Source organism: Drosophila montana, unplaced genomic scaffold (assembly GCF_035044405.1).
Source record: "Drosophila montana isolate Dmon_TW-CO22-7 unplaced genomic scaffold, ASM3504440v1 contig_2127_1, whole genome shotgun sequence".
NCBI classification, from domain to species: Eukaryota; Metazoa; Arthropoda; class Insecta; order Diptera; family Drosophilidae; genus Drosophila; species Drosophila montana.
In genome coordinates this window covers 611,844-629,387 of record NW_026997035.1, presented here as the reverse complement: position 1 = coordinate 629,387, position 17,544 = coordinate 611,844, and the positions used below count along the sequence as shown (strand labels likewise).

General features: G+C 36.8%; 1 protein-coding gene across 15 annotated transcripts in view; it reads right to left on the bottom strand.

The window, feature by feature from the left end:
- The window catches only part of sm (smooth), a 148,277-nt gene extending 139,173 nt beyond the window's left edge, over window positions 1-9,104 (bottom strand). For 10 of the 15 annotated variants that reach the window (XM_064680566.1, XM_064680569.1, XM_064680570.1 and 7 more), the window contains exon 1: window positions 4,427-5,196. In XM_064680566.1, the coding sequence (XP_064536636.1) occupies window positions 4,427-4,594 (168 nt within the window). In that variant the 5' untranslated portion in view covers window positions 4,595-5,196. Of the gene's footprint in view, window positions 1-4,426; window positions 5,197-7,132; window positions 7,285-8,386 lie in introns of those variants that run through there. The other 5 variants (XM_064680581.1, XM_064680582.1, XM_064680567.1 and 2 more) reach the window with 4 other exon arrangements.
- Window positions 9,105-17,544: the final 8,440 nt, after the last annotated feature.

Sequence of the window (17,544 nt, the reverse complement as noted above, 5' to 3'; positions counted from 1 at the left end):
GCACTGTGACTCTTTTCGTGCTGCAAATCCAGCATATGTTAAATAAACAGCTACTAGTTTACAATACTTTTCTCGAGCCAGTGTTTCAAAATGAAATTTCAGTTGTTGTAAAATGCAACTATTGCTAGCCGTGTCTAATGAATACAGTATTAATGCATACTCTTTAGATAAGCTTAAAATTAGATAAGTGCGCTTGCAATAAAAAAAGTCAAATATTTTATAAAACTTTTTTCGAGACAGTGTTGTATATTGAAATTATAAGTGTTTTAAATTGCAACTATCGCTGACATTGTCTTAACCAAAAGAATCACTTAAGGTAAGCTTACAAATAGATATCTCTGCGTTCTTCTGAATAGCGCCTATTTTTTGCAGTTTTTGCTAAGCTCTGGACTTTTAAGAAAATGCTACCCTAACGACATTTCGATACATTGATCGATACTTAGCTAGCTTCAGAACTTGAGCCATATTCTTTAGAAAAACGTAGCATGACCTTTACTGCCTCTGCCAAAACTTTTAAAAATCCCTCAAAAATAGCGCCTGTCGTCGCATTTGTTGCTATTGCGGCGCCTTTCATTCAGACATACCCACCCGCCCCTTTAGACCCCAAAAACCAGAGACCGGAGGCCACAGCTCAGTCAGCAATAGACACCGAAACAGAGAGCCAAATGGCAAGAGCCGGCCGAGCCACATGTTGAGGTTTGGAAAAATCGATTTTGGCCATTGCCAGTGGCGCTTGTTAGAGCAAAATATTGTTTCGATATTGTTGTTGTTCTCCATGTTGTTCTCTATGTTGTTATTGTTGTTGTTGTAGAGTGTTGTCTGCTTTTCGCCGGCGCCTTATCTCGGCATGCCGATAAAAATGTTGTTGTTTGTTTTCGTGTGTGTTTTTTTCCGCCCGTATATGCAAAAGCCACAAAAATAATAGAAATAAAAGGCAAAAAAAAAAAGCGATAGAATAGAAGTGGAAGCCAAATGAGAAAATGTTCAATGGGCCGCGGCACATTGGGCTGAAATTTGATGCGAAATGTTTTGGCATGAATATGACGATATTTTCCACCGCGGTTGCGCTTGTTGTTGCTGTGGGGAAATTCTTAAACATACTGAGAGATAAATGTTGTTGTGGCGGCCGCGCAAAGTATGCAACAAATTTGCTCTTCACGAGGCCAATGGGGTGTGTGTGCGTGTGTGTGTGTGTATATGTGTGCATCTCATTTGGCATTTGAGCTGTTGCTTCCGCCTGTGCTCAACGCACACACACACACACGCGCACATACACACACTTGACTTGACAGCGCAATTAGCACATGAAGCAGCATCTTCTCGTCATTTCAAGAGTTTTGGCCATGTTGCTCTTTGGCCCTTTGCTTTAGCCAAGCTTTAGTTGTGAGGTTCAGGCGCAGGCCAGGGCAACGCCGCTTGCCACTTGGCATCGTTTAAGCTTTTCCTTTTGCTGCGGGCGCTGCGAGCTGCGTACGTGCCTTGGAAAAGCAGCGTGTCTGTCGCCCAAAACGTGCTAACATGGGACACCTGCCGTACTGCCCTAGCCCCTAGAGAGGCTCTCTCTTACTTTCTCTATCTCTTTCCCTCTCTCTGCCTGCATCCTGCTGGTGATTAAGTGCACTTGGCCTGCGACGGATGCGCTAAAAAAAATATATACGCATGCAAAAGTTCAACACGCTTAACTGCACTTGCAGCGGGTTAAACGTTTTACAGGGCTTAAACAGACCCGAAGAGGTCCTACAAAATGGCGGATCAGCAAAAAATATATTTTTTTTTAATAGCTGCGAAGAGAAAATGCGCTGCAAGTGCATGCTAGGCTAAGTGCTGTAGAACTCGGTAGCTGCTTTGGCGGGCCAAATGATACAAGACTTGAGATTCGGAGATATTGACAAAAAATTTATTTTAATATTTTAAAATTAGACAAGTGTGCGCTTGTAAAAAACTTTTAATAGCAAATATATTACAACACTTTTCTCGAGCCAGTGCTTCAAATTGAAATTTTAAGTGTTATGAAATGGAACTATCGCTGCGATTTTCTTATGATCTGAATGAATCAATTTTTAATAGATTTGGTTTAGATTAGCTTAGGAAATAGAAAATATGTCTGCGCTTTTCTTAAACCGCTTTTATTTTTTTCCAGTTTAAAAACTTGGGTTTACTTTTAAGAAAATTATTTCGATACATTTATTAAAACTTCTCTGACTTTAAAATTTGAATTTCAGTTACCATCTAGTTGTTCGTGTTTCGTAATGCAAATATTTATATATATAAATATATGATCTGAAAATATGCGTCTCAAAACAATTGTATTGCTTAAATAACTTCTTTAATAATCTGTTTCACAAGCTTTTATATAAATTATTACGTACACGTTACGTCCTGCGCATTTTTTTAATAATTTAGAAAAATGTAGTTCGTACCTCAAAGCATATTAATATTAAATGATGTATTTTAACTTTATACTTATTTTGTTTCCGAACTTACACTTGGACTCAAAATGGACGTTAACCGTCTTGAAATTAATCTCTGAGGCGTTAAAACATCTTCTGTAATCATATTTTTACAATCTTTCATATGAATTGTTACGTAACACGCTACGTTACGCATATTTTCATTATAATTTAGTCGAACTTTAGAGCATATTATTTTATATCATATATTATAACTTTCTGTTTATTATCTTCTATCTTAGGTTTCATTATGCCTTAAAATATACGCAAACCGTCTCAAAAGAAATAATTGAGTCTGGAAAATATATTCTTTCCAATTTTTTTACTAGCTTTATCATAAATTAATACGTAACGCGCATTTCCTGAAAATAATAAAATAATATATTTTGAGATTATGCCTAACCGTTTCTTTTCCTTTCACAAAGCAAAAAATCATAACTCTTCCCCTGTTTCCAATTTCTAATGGCCACAAAAAAAGTGCTATCCATTTTTTGAACGTGAAAAAAGAAAACACATACTTATCACAACGTATAACAGTTGCAACGTCCTTGGCAACCGTTAGAAATGTAAATCAAATGGCGTCCACCCTTTGCGCGGACTGCATGAAATGTAATTCATATGACAGTCGCAAGTACGGAAAGTACTACTCGCTGCCTGATAACCTTAAGAGCCTCTTGCAAACTGCACTTCAACCCCCAAAAAACAAAAACAACAACAACAACAACCACGGTCGAAAACTTTATCACGAATATTCTGGCTCTGTGGTTCTGGCCATCCCCTGTAGCCTATCGGCAGAAGGGTGCGGGTACTGGGCTGAACTTTTGGGGTGAGCGAGCCTTCAGAGTTCGCCCCCAAAAAAGTGATTGAATAGACCAACTAAACCAATAGATGCGATAGGAATGTGTGCCTGCGCCTTGCAATCGCCCGCTGATAGGGGTGGCTAAAGTGGAGCCAATGCACGAGTATGTTGAGCATTCTCGCAGGTAATTATTATTATTAGAGATTGGGGTTGATTGAGTCTATGGGAAATATATATTGTGTTTGATAGCATTTGAAGACAACTCAATAATGTTTTAATAAAATAGGGAAATATACGAAATATTCACATATATATGCTATTAATTAAACGATAATAAAGAATTTTATCGAAGCCTAATGTTGATCGTCCGTTTAAAATATACATAAAATATATATAAATATACATTTCATCGATTTAATTTATCGAAAGCATTGTGATCGAAAAAGTAGTATAATTTTTTTTGGATATTTCGATAACAAATCAATTCATCGAAGCAAATCATATAAGCGAAGAGAGTATTCTGATTTAAAAGATCGAGAAAGTAGTCAATTTATGCAATTTATTTTTTTAAATTTAGCTAAAATTATGATATCGATTTAGCTTATCGATAACAATAAAAAAATGATGAGGGATGTAGTCTGATTCAAACTTAATAAGAAATACTAATATCCATTTAGTTTATTGATTATCAATCAATTGATCACAACATAATGTTGATCGAAAAATTTGTCTAATTTATATTAAAAAAAAAACATATGTATTTAATTTGTCGATAGTAAATATATTTATCGCAGTATTATGTCGAGCGAAAAAGGTAGTTCGGTTCAAATTTATCTACCTTGTATAACATTAACAAATCGACAAAACATGTTGTGATTGAAGGAAGTCTAATAAAGTTTATATAACCATATTTTATTTGATCGGAGAATCTAGTTTGATATAAATTTAATAAAAATATCGGACTAGTCAGACGCTTCTGATTTAAACATAATTTCAACTGGCTTTGTCGATAACATATACTTGAATACGAATAATCGATAACTTGTCTTTCGACCAAACTTCTCGAAAGCAATCTAGTTTGTTGTTATGATGTATGATAATGATAATTATGTCTTAGAGCCTTTTCCTTTCAAAAATCGATATTTATCGATTAATGGTAGCTTAATATCGTACTCACCCGAGCATGCATGGTGACGTCGTTATCTCCGGGCTGAACACCGGTACGTATCTTTTTATTCTGGGGTCCCTCGCTGACGACTATGGTGGCCCCGCCACCAGTAACACTGCTTCCTGCGACTGCTCCACCTACACCACCACTACCGTTGCTAGCACCGTTATAGGGCATTGTGGTCGCCGTGTTGAAGTTAAGCGAAGCCTCCGTCGTGCTGAATAGACTTTTTTTCGATAGAATCTTGACGTTTACTTTGGGCCGTAGCCTTTTTTTTTAGTATAAACTGCAGACTTTAGTTATTGGACACGGAATGATCCTTGCACTAGGCGCAGTTGCTGTTGTGTTTTTGGGTTTTGTGTGTGTCTGAGTGTGTGTTGGGTGTGTGAGTGTGTGATCGAGTGTGTGGTTTTTCTTTTGTTTTTGGTGTGTGGCACTCACTTGATAACGGAGAACGTAACACAGAATGCACCGGACACGAAAGACTCCACAAAAATTTTGGAGAGAGGGTTGACAAAAATGATTGCTAAAATGTTGATTTAAACGCGCACGATTTTCAAGCTCTTCTTAGACGAAGAAGAGTTGTGAATATTTCTTAGAGATTTATTTATCTTAATGTTTGATTTATTTTTCCTTTTCAACACTTGCTTCAACTTGAACTTTCAACCGCATTTGACGTTATCTTCTCTTTCTTTTCTATTGCACTTTCAATTTGCGTGTTGAACGAAATTTTTTATTTATCGCTTGCTTTTTTGTTGTTGTTATGTTTGTAGAATCAGCTGTAAATGGGAGGAAAGAGAAAAGAGGTTAGTAAAACAGGTGAATTAAAAATAAAAGAAAATAATCAACATACAATAATTGAGTGAAAATTCTCTATGCAAATTGCGGTGATCGTGGCGGGAAAAACTTTCTAATGCAAACGGAAATTAATTTAAGTATGCAGTAAATATTTATTCAATGCCAAATGAAATGCAAGCAGAATTTTGTACAGTGCACGCTCGTCAAATCAGAAAACTTGGCGTATTAAAATTATTAGTTTAAAGTCTTATATTTATAAAAAAAAAATGGTAATTTCAATTTCTGGAATTTACTTAAATAAAAAATCACTTGAAATTGGAATATTTTGATACAACAAAGAAAGACTCTTAAAATCTTATCAGAATTTGCATGTTTAAAATAAACTCTTATATAAAATGTTATATAAAGTTTCACATTACTTTTTGAAGCATGCAAATTCTATGGGATAAGTTGCTTATAAGACATGGCATGGCAATACATAATTGAACTAATTTGTGATATATAGGCTACTTTATCTTATTTCCTTTTATCACAAAAGTGGGCTCAATTAGACACTAAATTATCAACAATCATATCAATCATATCGATTGGCTTTCAATAGGCAAATTTTTGCTTATCACTAAAACAATAAAAATATGCCAGAAAGATATGGAAAATGCAGCTAGTTATGTAACATAAATAAAGTAGTTGAAAACATATGGAATATAAGTGGAAAAAACGCAATGCTAGATCAAGCAATTGGACAAAAAATAAATTAGTTGATATTTTATTTAATAAGCCAAAATTGGGCTTGGAAACAAAATGAAGGCAAGAAAATGTGAAACTTTCAATTTGAGATCTCTTTGATATAAAAAATAAGTTTTCATATATATTTAGGCGTAACGTTTACATGCCAATATAAATACATAAAAATATGTGCATATATTTTATGTGAAAGTCAAGAGAGTTTTCACTGCAAGTGAACAGAAATCAAAGCACACAGGCTATTTCAGCTTGTTTTAAACAATTTTACAAACGCAATTGGAAGCTTTTTATAATAAATAAAATATAGTCTGATTTATACTTATATATATTTATTCTTATAGCCTTTTTTGTATTCTTTTTTTTTTTTGGCAAATTATGATATGCTGCAACAATGGGAAATTCTTTCTAATTGGAGAGCCGAGCGCATAAATCAGAGGCATAAACCAGACAAAAATACAAAGCACGCACACAACACAGACTTCAATTGCAGAAACAACCCTCGTGAAGCTGTCGACATGAAGAAGCAGCAGCAGCAGCAGCCAAAAAGCGCCGGCAAAACAGCAACGTTTATAGAAAAGAAGAAGCAAGAAAAAAAAAAGAAATATGGCCGAAAATGTCAAAATGAATTCGAAGGATAACGGTAACAAGGCGAACGGACGGACTGACAAGTGACAGGCTAGAAGCAAAAGCAAAAGCCAAAAGCAACGGCGAATGTGCGGCGGAAAAGCGAAATGGAAACGAAATGAAAATGAAACACGGCCAGCGGACAACCTTTAACAGCGGAAAATCGCGTACAAGTAAACTTGAAAAAGTTGTTTCTTTGGCTGCGTTGCCAGCCAGTTGCTGCAACCCTTAAGGGGAAAAGTGGGAAAATAGAAAAGCTGTAGAATGAAGAACGAGCGTTTGCCGCTTGCCGTTGCCGCTGCTGTTGATTTCTGCTTTGTTTGTGGGGGCGCGCGTTGGCCCAAAATGCCGGGGGTTGATTTTTCATTAATGAAACAAAAAGCCGCGCGGCGCGCGCTGGAAAAGCGAATGAACTTTTTAAGCACAAGACAACAAGCACACACGCACGCAGTCCGTGCGCTTTTCACACTGTATTTTATTTAGCCTGATTGCTTTTTATTTCATTTTTGTTAATTTTTTAATTTTATTTGATTTTATTTTGTTGCATACCGCTCTTGAAAATGGCGGCGAATAACAACGACAACAAAAGGGCACACAAATTGTCTGCTTGCAAATTTAGTTGAAACTGTTGAATTTCTCAATTTGTTGGTTCACACTCAATAATACGGCTAGAATTTGTTTATTTTTTATTTTTGTTAGCTGCTCAGCACATAATTATAAAATTTTAAACTATATGCACATATTGTTTTTTTAAAGTTTTTTTTTAAGTTTTTTTTTGGTTGAGTCGTTGCGAAAGAAAAACCTGCACTCTGTGAATTTTAAACTGTCAATGGGCTCTGAGCATTTGCAATTGACAGTTCGCTAGACGGCGCCTACTTACATTTGGCTTTGGCAATTGACAACTGAATTTGCTCTCGCACACACGCACACATACATATGGCGTATGCGAAATGTAACTGCTTTTTTTATATAGATATTTTTTATTTTTTTGTTTAATTCTTTATTTTTGTTGTTGGGAGTTGTTGTGTGTAAGTAATTTTCATCCGTTATATTGAAGACTTCTGCTGTTGTACACTTCGGCGCCGCGCTGGCGAATGACGGTCAAATAAGAAATGAAAACCTGTGAGAGCGTTGAAACGTCAACGTCGGCTCTTTTGTCGTGTGCAGCAGCAGCGGCAGCGGCAGCAGCCAACACACGAGCGAGCGGCGGGCACACACACGAAGCGTCAACGCCGGCAGCGACGTTAGCAGCAAAAGAGAGCCCAACATACAAGCACGTCGCACAGGTAGCCGCTAGGCAGCAAAAGCTGCGGCAGCGGCAGCAGCAGCTGCACACGTTTTGATAGGGGTTGCAATGAGAGAGGAAAACAGTAAGAGCGAGAGCTAGAGCGAGAGGGAGTAAACGGTGGCCAGAGCGTAAACCTAGAGAGGACGTGGCGAACAGGCAGGCAGTCGCAAGAGTAAAAGTACCTTGTCCGTTTTTTTTTTATGCTGCCCTTTTTGTTTGGCTATTTCGTGGGTGGCAAAGCAGCACCTACCGGTTACGTTTTGTTGTTGCTGCTGCTGCTACTGGTGCGAAGCAAAACAGCAAAGCAAACGACGCGCTAAGAAAGCTACAAATTTGCAATACTTTTTGCAAACGCACAAAGCACACTTCACACACACGCAATTACACGTGTATATATACACGATAATGAACACAAATGAATATGTATACAATGCAATGTAATGCAAGTGCAGGCACAGCACAATGAAACGGTAAAATAACACTTTCACCCGTTAGGCGTCGGCTTTTCTGCTTACCTTGTTTTTGGCTTGTTTTCTTTATTTTTTTACTCCAAATTGTATTGCTGCTGCACTTCAATTAGAATTAATACGAAAATTGTTTTTATTATTTTATTTTTTGTTGTCTAAATTCGCATTAAAACGATTATTTTCTGTTGTTTTGTTACTGCTATCGCGTGCGTCTGTCCGCTTGCTGCTTACTTCTCAGCGGCCCTTTTTTAATACAACACAAACAAAACGAATGTGGCGGCCAGACAGAGACAGAGACAGAAACTGAGCAAAGGCAGTGACACAAATGACAGAGATAGTTGGCACTAAAAAGCAGCGAGAGTGTTGCGAGAACGAGAGCAGCAACAATCGAGTTTGAGAGTTTGTTATGTGTATATGTATGTGTGTGTCTGGTCTGTTTGTGTGCGAGTGTGTGTGTGTATATGTGACGTAGACGTCAATGCGGCGGGGCGAGAGAGCGAATACAGCGTACGCAATGGAAAAACTGGCGCGGCGACGACAACGACGACGCGCGGAAGTATTTAATTGAGCCCAAAAAACGTTTTTAATTTAAATTGATGGCTATATGCAAAATGCACAAACACACGCACGTTAGTATTTTCTACTGCGTTATTGCACAATACAACTATAACAATACACAAATTGCCGTCTCTCGTTGTTGCTATTTAGTTGGATTTGGTTTCGGGTGCGCTTTTCTGCTGCTACTGAAAGGTTTTCAACCGTGCGCCACAGTGTCTCAATTCGTACTGAGAAAATGAGCGGCGTGCTCAGCAGTAAGAAACCACATTTGCCACATAGTGTGTGAGCAGTCCGGCATGTGTTCGTGTAAACGAACGCTCTCTTACAAGCGTGCGCACCTCGCACAGTCAAACGAATAGAACAAGCACACAAACGCACGCTCGCAACGCAAGTGTGCTGTTGCCTGCTGTTGCTGAGAGCGTAACCAGAGCGCGCAAGTGAAATGTGCTCGCTCTCGCTCCCACTCTCCCACTCAGCGCTGTAATGAGCGCGCCGGAGCGTCGTTTTCAATGTACATAAATATACGTGTGTATGTATTTTTTGCTTGTATATGTGCGCGCTTTGCTCAATGCGTTGGATTTGTTGTTTGTGACTGGCAAAATCGCGCACAGTGGGCAAAGTCTGTCGAACATGTTGCATGTGTAGCTAAAACATATGTATTTTAACATTTAACTTGTCATGGTATATGTTATGTTATTATAACTTTTTTATTAACATTGTTAATCAATCTAAAGTTAAATAATTAAAGCATACATTCAAATTAAAGAAAAGTAATATATGTTGCTCATATTCAAATTAAGTTATAGGCTTCACATAAAATAACAAATATATTAAAATAATTTTTGTTTACGTAAATTTACTAACCGATAAGCACATTATCGATAAACCGACTGATTGTCAGTTCACACACTACATAGGCAGCTAAGAGCGCATGAATTTTGCTTTGCTCTTCAATGAACGTTTCTCTTACATTTACGCTCTCGTTCACCCACGCGCAACAACAACAAAAAGTGCGCTTGGGCAGCTCTCAACTCGTTGCATTTTCATGCATTCGCATTTAACAGTTCCCTCAGATTGTTTAACAGCACGCTGTTAAGCAACAGTTGAACAGCAGACACAGCACTGGGGCTGTTAACAATAACAGGCATGTTGGCATGTTAATTACATTTATCGTTATTTTGAATGAAGATAAATTTAAGATGATTTAAGATGATTATAATATGTTAAGGAAAATTAAACGAAAATGTGTTGGGAAAAATATTAAACGGGAAATCAAAAGGATATAGGTATTTATTTTACATAGACTTTTATTTGATAAAAATTTTAATGCTTTTGCTAGAAGAATTGCGAGTTTTTTCAATCGTTGACTGTGTCAGAGCACTGCATTAACGCTCCCCCAGCTGCTCTTATCAAATGTGCAACACTCAAAAAACAAAAAAAAAAACACAGTAAAATGGTAAAGGCACAAAAAAATGCAGCATACTTTTCTTCTTCTTCTTTTATATTAGATTTGCGATGTGGGTAGTAAGCGCGTGGGAGACTGCTGGATAACAATGGTAACCGGGGCAGTCAAATAGCAGGACATGTCCGTGGGTCTGCCTATCTCCCCCTCTTCTCCTGCGCTCTTAAGTCGCATATACACATGAATGCCGCTCGATGGCGATGGTTACGTGTTTTCCACTTCAATCCCCGCCGCTTGGCATTGGCATCCTTTCGCTCGTGCCTGTCCAGGGCTCAGGCGCTTTGCTTAATGCCAAAGTGCAGGACAGCAGCAGCAGCAGCAACAACAACAACAACAACAACAACAACAGCAGCAACTGCTGCAAGTCGCCTGGTAAACAACATAAACTATTTAGTCTATGTATGCGTGTGTTATGTGTGTGTCTGTGGGGGTGGGTGCTTCTCTGCATGCGTGGGCGTGGCCAAGCATTGGTAACAAGCGTGGGCTTCAACTAGCTTCTGGCCTATACCCTGCAGGCACAACCAACAATCGTGGGTGTATCTAGTCCATTTAAAGAACTGAGCAACAGGCTATTCGGGAAAAAAACCTGTGAAGTTTTCTTTAAACTCTCATAAATTTGCCACAAGTTAAGAGAATTTTAGACTTTAAGCAATATTTGTCAGGGTTTTACCTCTGGAGTCGGCATCTCAGTTTTCGGAGTATTCGTAAATAGATTTTTATTTTAATTTTACATATTATTGTAGAGATTTTCAGACTCAATGCAATTCTTGTTAAGGTTTTACTTCTGCTTCGACATTGAAGTTTTGGGAATATCCGTAAACAGATTTTTTTATAATTATTTTTATATTTTGTGATCAATTAAACATTTTCTATAATAATCAAATAATTTTGACTGAATCGCATACAACTAAACCAACTCCCAGTTAGTCCCTATAAAGTGATCACGAAATGTCTATAAGTTTAAGCTAATATACATTATATAAATATTTAATAATAATTATGTTTATTTAATATTAATAATAATATGTAATATATAAATTAAAATATATTGATTATTTTAAATAAAAACTTATTTTATTTGATTTAAAAAATCGTTTAATTTTAAATTCTGGAAAAATACTGAGTGGTATTTTCTTCGCAAAAGGAGAATTGAGCATTACTTATAGACCTCATGTAATTGAGCAGCGAATATAACTCTCGTCCGTCTAGTTAACATATTTATTTCTATATAATTCAAGGCCGAGACGATTTCATTAAATCTAAATCGAAATGGCTTAAACCAAACCCTCGCAGAAAATAAGCAATAACCTTTATATATAATAGCACCTATTTAATTTTTTAGGTATTTCAAAATGAATTTACGTCTAATATTCGTCGTTCTTTATGCGCATTTTATCGGACCAAGACATCATAAAAAAAAATCACGTACAGGATAATGCTTTAATTTATATCGTTTATGCTTTAGGCAAAACTCTTCTTACTCTTATTATAAATATGTATATATTTTGTCAAAGACTATTATCTGAGGCAATTTTAGGTTTAATTAAGGTGAATTACAGGGTATTCGCTATTATTTTAAGGGAAATTTTGGGGAAATAAAGGTGAAGTACAGGGTATTTTCTATTATTAGAAGAATTTTAGGATTAAGTACAGGGTATTCGCTATTATTTTAGGGGAAATTTTAAGGAAAAAGGATGCAGAAGAATTTTGAGTAAAATAAGCTGAAGTACGGGCTATTTTCTATTATTTTAGGGAATATTTTGGTTTAAATAAGGTTTTTTTTGTAAATGTTTAATTTATTAGATCAAAAATAGTATGATTTAAATGATGTGAAATATTGGGTATTTGCTTATATTTTAGGTTAATTTTTGGGTTAATCGAGGTAAAGTACAGAGTATTTGCTATTATTTTAGGGTACAGGGTATTTACTAATATTTCAGGGGAAATTTCAGAAATAAGGTGTAGTACAGGATATTTACTATCATTTTGGGGGAATTTTGGGTTAAGTAAGGTGACTTATAGGGTATTATTTAAGGGGAATTTTCGGGTAAAATAAGCCGAAGTACAGGGTATTTGCTGGTTCAGTTTTCCAAACTAGTTCTAGTTCAATTCACTGAAGTAGTTCAGCAGTAATATGTTTAGTTTGGGACTTTAGAAACTAGTCCCTGAACTAGTTCTAGTTCAATTCATTGAAGTATGTAGTTGAGCAGTAGTTCATTAACAGTATTTAGTATTGGAACTAGTTGCGAATTGGAGTTCTTTTATGGTCTGGTTTTTGGTTATTCGAGTCCCAAATTGCTCGTTTATTTAAATACCAACAGTGACGCCTACACAATTAAAGAAGACTTTTACGGGGTATTTTTAAGTCGCGTATTTTACGTACACCAAAGCTTAGGTCCACCCTTTGTCAATTGGAGCAGAACTCTGCCAATGTTTGCATCATAAAATATGGATTTAGTCGTGTGTATGCGGTGCGTGTGTGCGCGTGTCTGTGCGCGTGTGTGTGTGCGCGTGTGTGTGTGCGCGTGTGTCCAACGCTCGAATGCAACCTATCGATGGACAGTATGTTGCTGTTGCCATAGTTGCCACACTTGTTGCAGATTGCATTCCATGAGGTCTTCTTCTTCTTCTTTTTCGCTTCCTTCTTCCTCTTTGTTATGGCATACAATTAAAAGTAATACAAAATATGGGATCAAGCAGATTTCTTAGCCATAGCAAACATACTTTTGTGCGCGCACTTGTTAAATATTGGGATATTCAGCAGTTGCATAGCAAGCAGCTCTGTGTCGCTTTTAGAGATTACAGCTATAAAAACAGAAAGTTTTATAGTATTTAGAGAAAAATTGGAGAGAGAAGGAGCGAGGGAGAGAGTTGTTTAAGATAAAACTAGTCTTAAACAAGGTTTGAAGCATTTTTGTCTACCTTATTTAAAACCGAATTGGTTTAATATAGTTCCATATCTAGGTCATATTGCAGCGAACTTTACATATAGATATAAAAGCAGAACGTTTCATGCTATTTTTAGAAATAGAATCTTATGGAGAGAAAAGGAACGCGAAAGGGTGTTGTTAAAGATGGTCTTAATTAGTTTTAATTCGATTCTAATTAGCTTAAGATAGTTCCATATAAAGTTCATATTGCATTGAGAATAAATAGCTATCAAAACAGAACGTTTTATAGTTTTTAGAAGAGTAAATTTAAATGGAGAGAGATCGAGGGAGGAAGAGAGTTGATTAAGATGATTTGATGATTTTCTTTAACACCTTCATCGAGTCGAATTAGTATAAGATAGTTCATAATGCTTTGAAATTTATATAAAGCTATAAAAGCAAAAAGTTAAATAAAATAGTTAAATAGTTTTTAGAAGCGTAGAAAGAAATGGAGAGAGAACAAGCGAGGAAGAAAGTTTTTTGAGAGGGTTTAAACTTTGTTCGCATCCTATTTAAATCGAATTTGTTTGAAATAGTTCCATATATAATTCATATAGCATTGGGCTTTGCTATAGAACTAACGCCTCTGGAGTCCATCTTGATAGCGGCCTCACATGGAACAAGCGCATCACAAATGTCTGCCATAGTCTACGTCAACAATTAAAAGAGATGACTTGGCTCCTTAAGGAAAACAATATGTTTTCTCTGAGCAACAATTTTCGCTTGTACAAAGCCTTGCTTTCCCTAGTTTGGTTCTATGGCATTCGAAAAAATGCTTCCTCTAGGCCAAGGTTCTCAGACTAAGTACTTAAGCACCTTAGTAATTCCGCAACCGGGACTGGCAAGGGATCCTAAGGTTTGCTTGGTGGGCGATCTTCTACGACTTCAGTCCACCAGCTACGAGGCCTGCCTCTCTGTTCACCCTAATATACTGATAAAAAGGCTTTGCAGAAGAAAGAGGCGGAGACTTCGCAGTATTTACCCCATCGACTTCCGAAGCCGCGTAATTGGATGGATATAGGCTAAAATCGAACAATAAAAACAAAGAAGACGACTTAATACTTCATGTTAAGTAAGTTAATACCCTTATCGTAGCTCTTATTTCTTGCATCTTTGTGGTAGTTCTGTACGATAGGTGTTCAGCCAATCTTATACAAATTTTCACCTAAAAGATTGCTAGAAAGCAATGGAAGCTTAGCTTGGGATAAATCTAGAGATACTTAAAAGTAAATTCTTGATATTAAGTTAAGTTTTCACTGAATATGTATTTGATGCGCAATATGAATGAGTCTTCCGGGTCTTCAATAAAAGTAGTCGACTTGTATAACCTTCTATAAAATGAAGTTTTCCCAACTTTGGGGTTATAAATGCTGGCTGTAATATCCAACAAGACTAAGGAAATTTTTAAGGGAACTGAACATTGTCATATGTATAACTAGAAAAAGTCCAGATAATTTTATTATATCATCAAGTAAATCACAGTTGGTATCAAAATCTGATTAGCTATGGAAATATCACTAGCTTTTCAAGCGTATCAAGAAAAATGTATGAAAATTTTATAAAACGTATTCTTCAAAGACAGTTTTTTAGCCCAGTTTGTATTGTCTTGTGATACAAAATGAAAGTCGCATTCTTTCTGTTCTTTACTTTTGCCGTTGCAGCTGCTCTGAAGGCCTGCCCACCGAATCATATACAAGTATTTATAGATTGTATTCCAAGGCGAACAAGACCACATACAACCAAACGATTTGCAGCAAGACGGGCTACTTTTAAAGCTCAATCACATGATGAATTTTATAAATTATTCAAAACTTAAATTTGATACAAACATAAATAAAGCAATGAGACTCTGTTACTGACAAACACAAATGAATTTCGATTATTATAGCTAAACAAAAATAACTAAGCTTTCGCGTAATATTGTTATCAAGCGTAATTAATCTTGAAATAAACTTAAGATTATTATTTAAATATAATAAACAGGACCTGCACTTTCCTCGCAATTTTCAAAAAGTTAGGTATGTATTCATATAAGTTACATACTTGCAACTATACATTTTTCCCTCGCTCATTCGCTTGGTAGAGATCAAAAGGCACTGATCGATTCATACTTGCTAAAAATGAAAAATTTAAAATAAAATATATGTACAAAAAAAGCTTCAATTGATAGGTCGATTTTAAACTTTCTTATCTTTACCGATGTTTGTTTTTTGACGATGTTTCGATTTAAATCTCTAGATTCTTTAAAAAACATAGGTATTCCGAACATTCAACAATATCATCAGTGGAAACAGCAGAAACTCTTAAAGCATATAAAAATATGTCTCATCTTTCGATTAAAAAATAACCAACTTACTTTTGAGCTTAAGATATAGTAAAATAAGAAAAGAGTGCGAACTTTACAACTACTTGCATATATATACATATACATATATGTTTCTTTACATTCAATCAATATTCCAATATTTCTATTTTGATGCACTGTAGCATCAAATTTTCCTTGACTTTTCTCTTATGCGATGTAGCAAAATGGTTTTGGTTTATTTTCCACATATTCACTCGGTTCGAGCTTTAAATAATAAACTTAAGTCGTGCGAGTGCAAAAAGCTTAAGCTTATTTTGCTAACCCAAATCGGCAACTTTCACTTGACTTTTAAGTGCAAGCCCCAACAGCAGTCAGCCTCCCCCTTACTCACTCTCTCTCTGCCCCGCCCCCTAACAAGCAAATGCAAAATCTAATGCACCTTTAAATGGCTGAATATGATGAGAGGATCTGTGCTGGGCGGGGGTGGGCTGGTAATGCGGGATCCAGCACTCAGGCATGCCAACAGACCCCCAAGCCTTGTTGTGGGCTGTAGCTGTAGCTGATAAGCTGCTGCTATCAACGCCTTACGCCCAACCCCCGCACCGCACTTGGTACACATCGAGCAGCGCAGCATCCGCTTCCGTTGCGCTGCAGCGTCAGCTTAGTATCCTGTTTTGCCAGATTTACAGCTGAAACTCCTTGAAATACCAGCTGCACATGTGTGTGTGTGTGTGGGGGGGGGGGGTGAGTGGGCGTGGGTGAGTGTGTGAGCGTGGGTGTGGGTGTGTATGTTTATCTGTGGCGTTGCCGGAAAGTGAAACGTTTATGAAAACGTCCGACAAGCCGTGCCACAGTCCTGCGATGTACACAAACACACACAGCCCCCCCTCCCCGCCATACACACATATCCCTTGAGTAATGACCTTCTTTGGTTTCAGCTATGCTAAATTTCATATTAACTTTCATCGGTTAATTTCGCAAACTGAACAATGCTTCAAGAATTTAATATTCTACCGCTTCAAATGACCAACTGGACGTAGGCAAAGTGTGAAGCCCGTTCTTGGCCGCCTCAGCCGCCAGTTCTGACACCCTGGCTCTGGCTCTGACTCTGGTTTTGGCCCTTGTTCCAAGATAAACAATAAAGTCTTGACCCAGTTCCTTGTTACTCGCTTGCCTTGCCCTTTGTCATCATCATCGTCAGCAGCAACAGCAGCAGCAGCAGCTTTGACATGGACAAGACACGGAGCAAAAAAATAACTCAAGAAAAACTGATAAAAGTAGAATAATTGACTGGCAGATATCCTGTAAAGACTTATATACAACATCAAGCAGATTTTAAGCTCCATCTTACGACAAATTCCTTATGTTTATACAAACAAAATTCTATGCATCTCGCTTTTATAATGCCTGAGTTCAATGAAAGGAGACATCGGAGAAAATACCAGGATACAGTTGCTACATACCAAAAATGATGTCTCTAGCTGTTATAAAATACTTGACCTAAAAGAGAGGAGAAATCCCAATATTTTAAATATACTTGATCTTTGTATAAAACAGATTCAAATTATTATGTCTGTGGCTCTTAAAATCCCTGAGCTCAATGGGAGAGTAAAAGCGAAGAAAATGCCAAAATTATTAATATACTTGATGTAGAGTACAGATCCGACATACCATGTCTCCAGCTAATATGATTCCTGAGCTTACTGGGAGAAGAAAAACGGAGGACATTCCAAAATATTATATACACTTGTCCAATGTATAGCAGAGACCCCCAATACCTTAGTTTATGTCTGTGGTTCTTACGATTACATAGTGTAGTAAAAATCCGGCATGCCAAATATTATGTCTCTAACTTTCATAATACTCGAGTTCAATAGGAGGAGAAAATCGTATAAAGTCCTTTAAATATTTAACAGAAATTATGCCTCGATCTCATATAAAAGTCGACTTT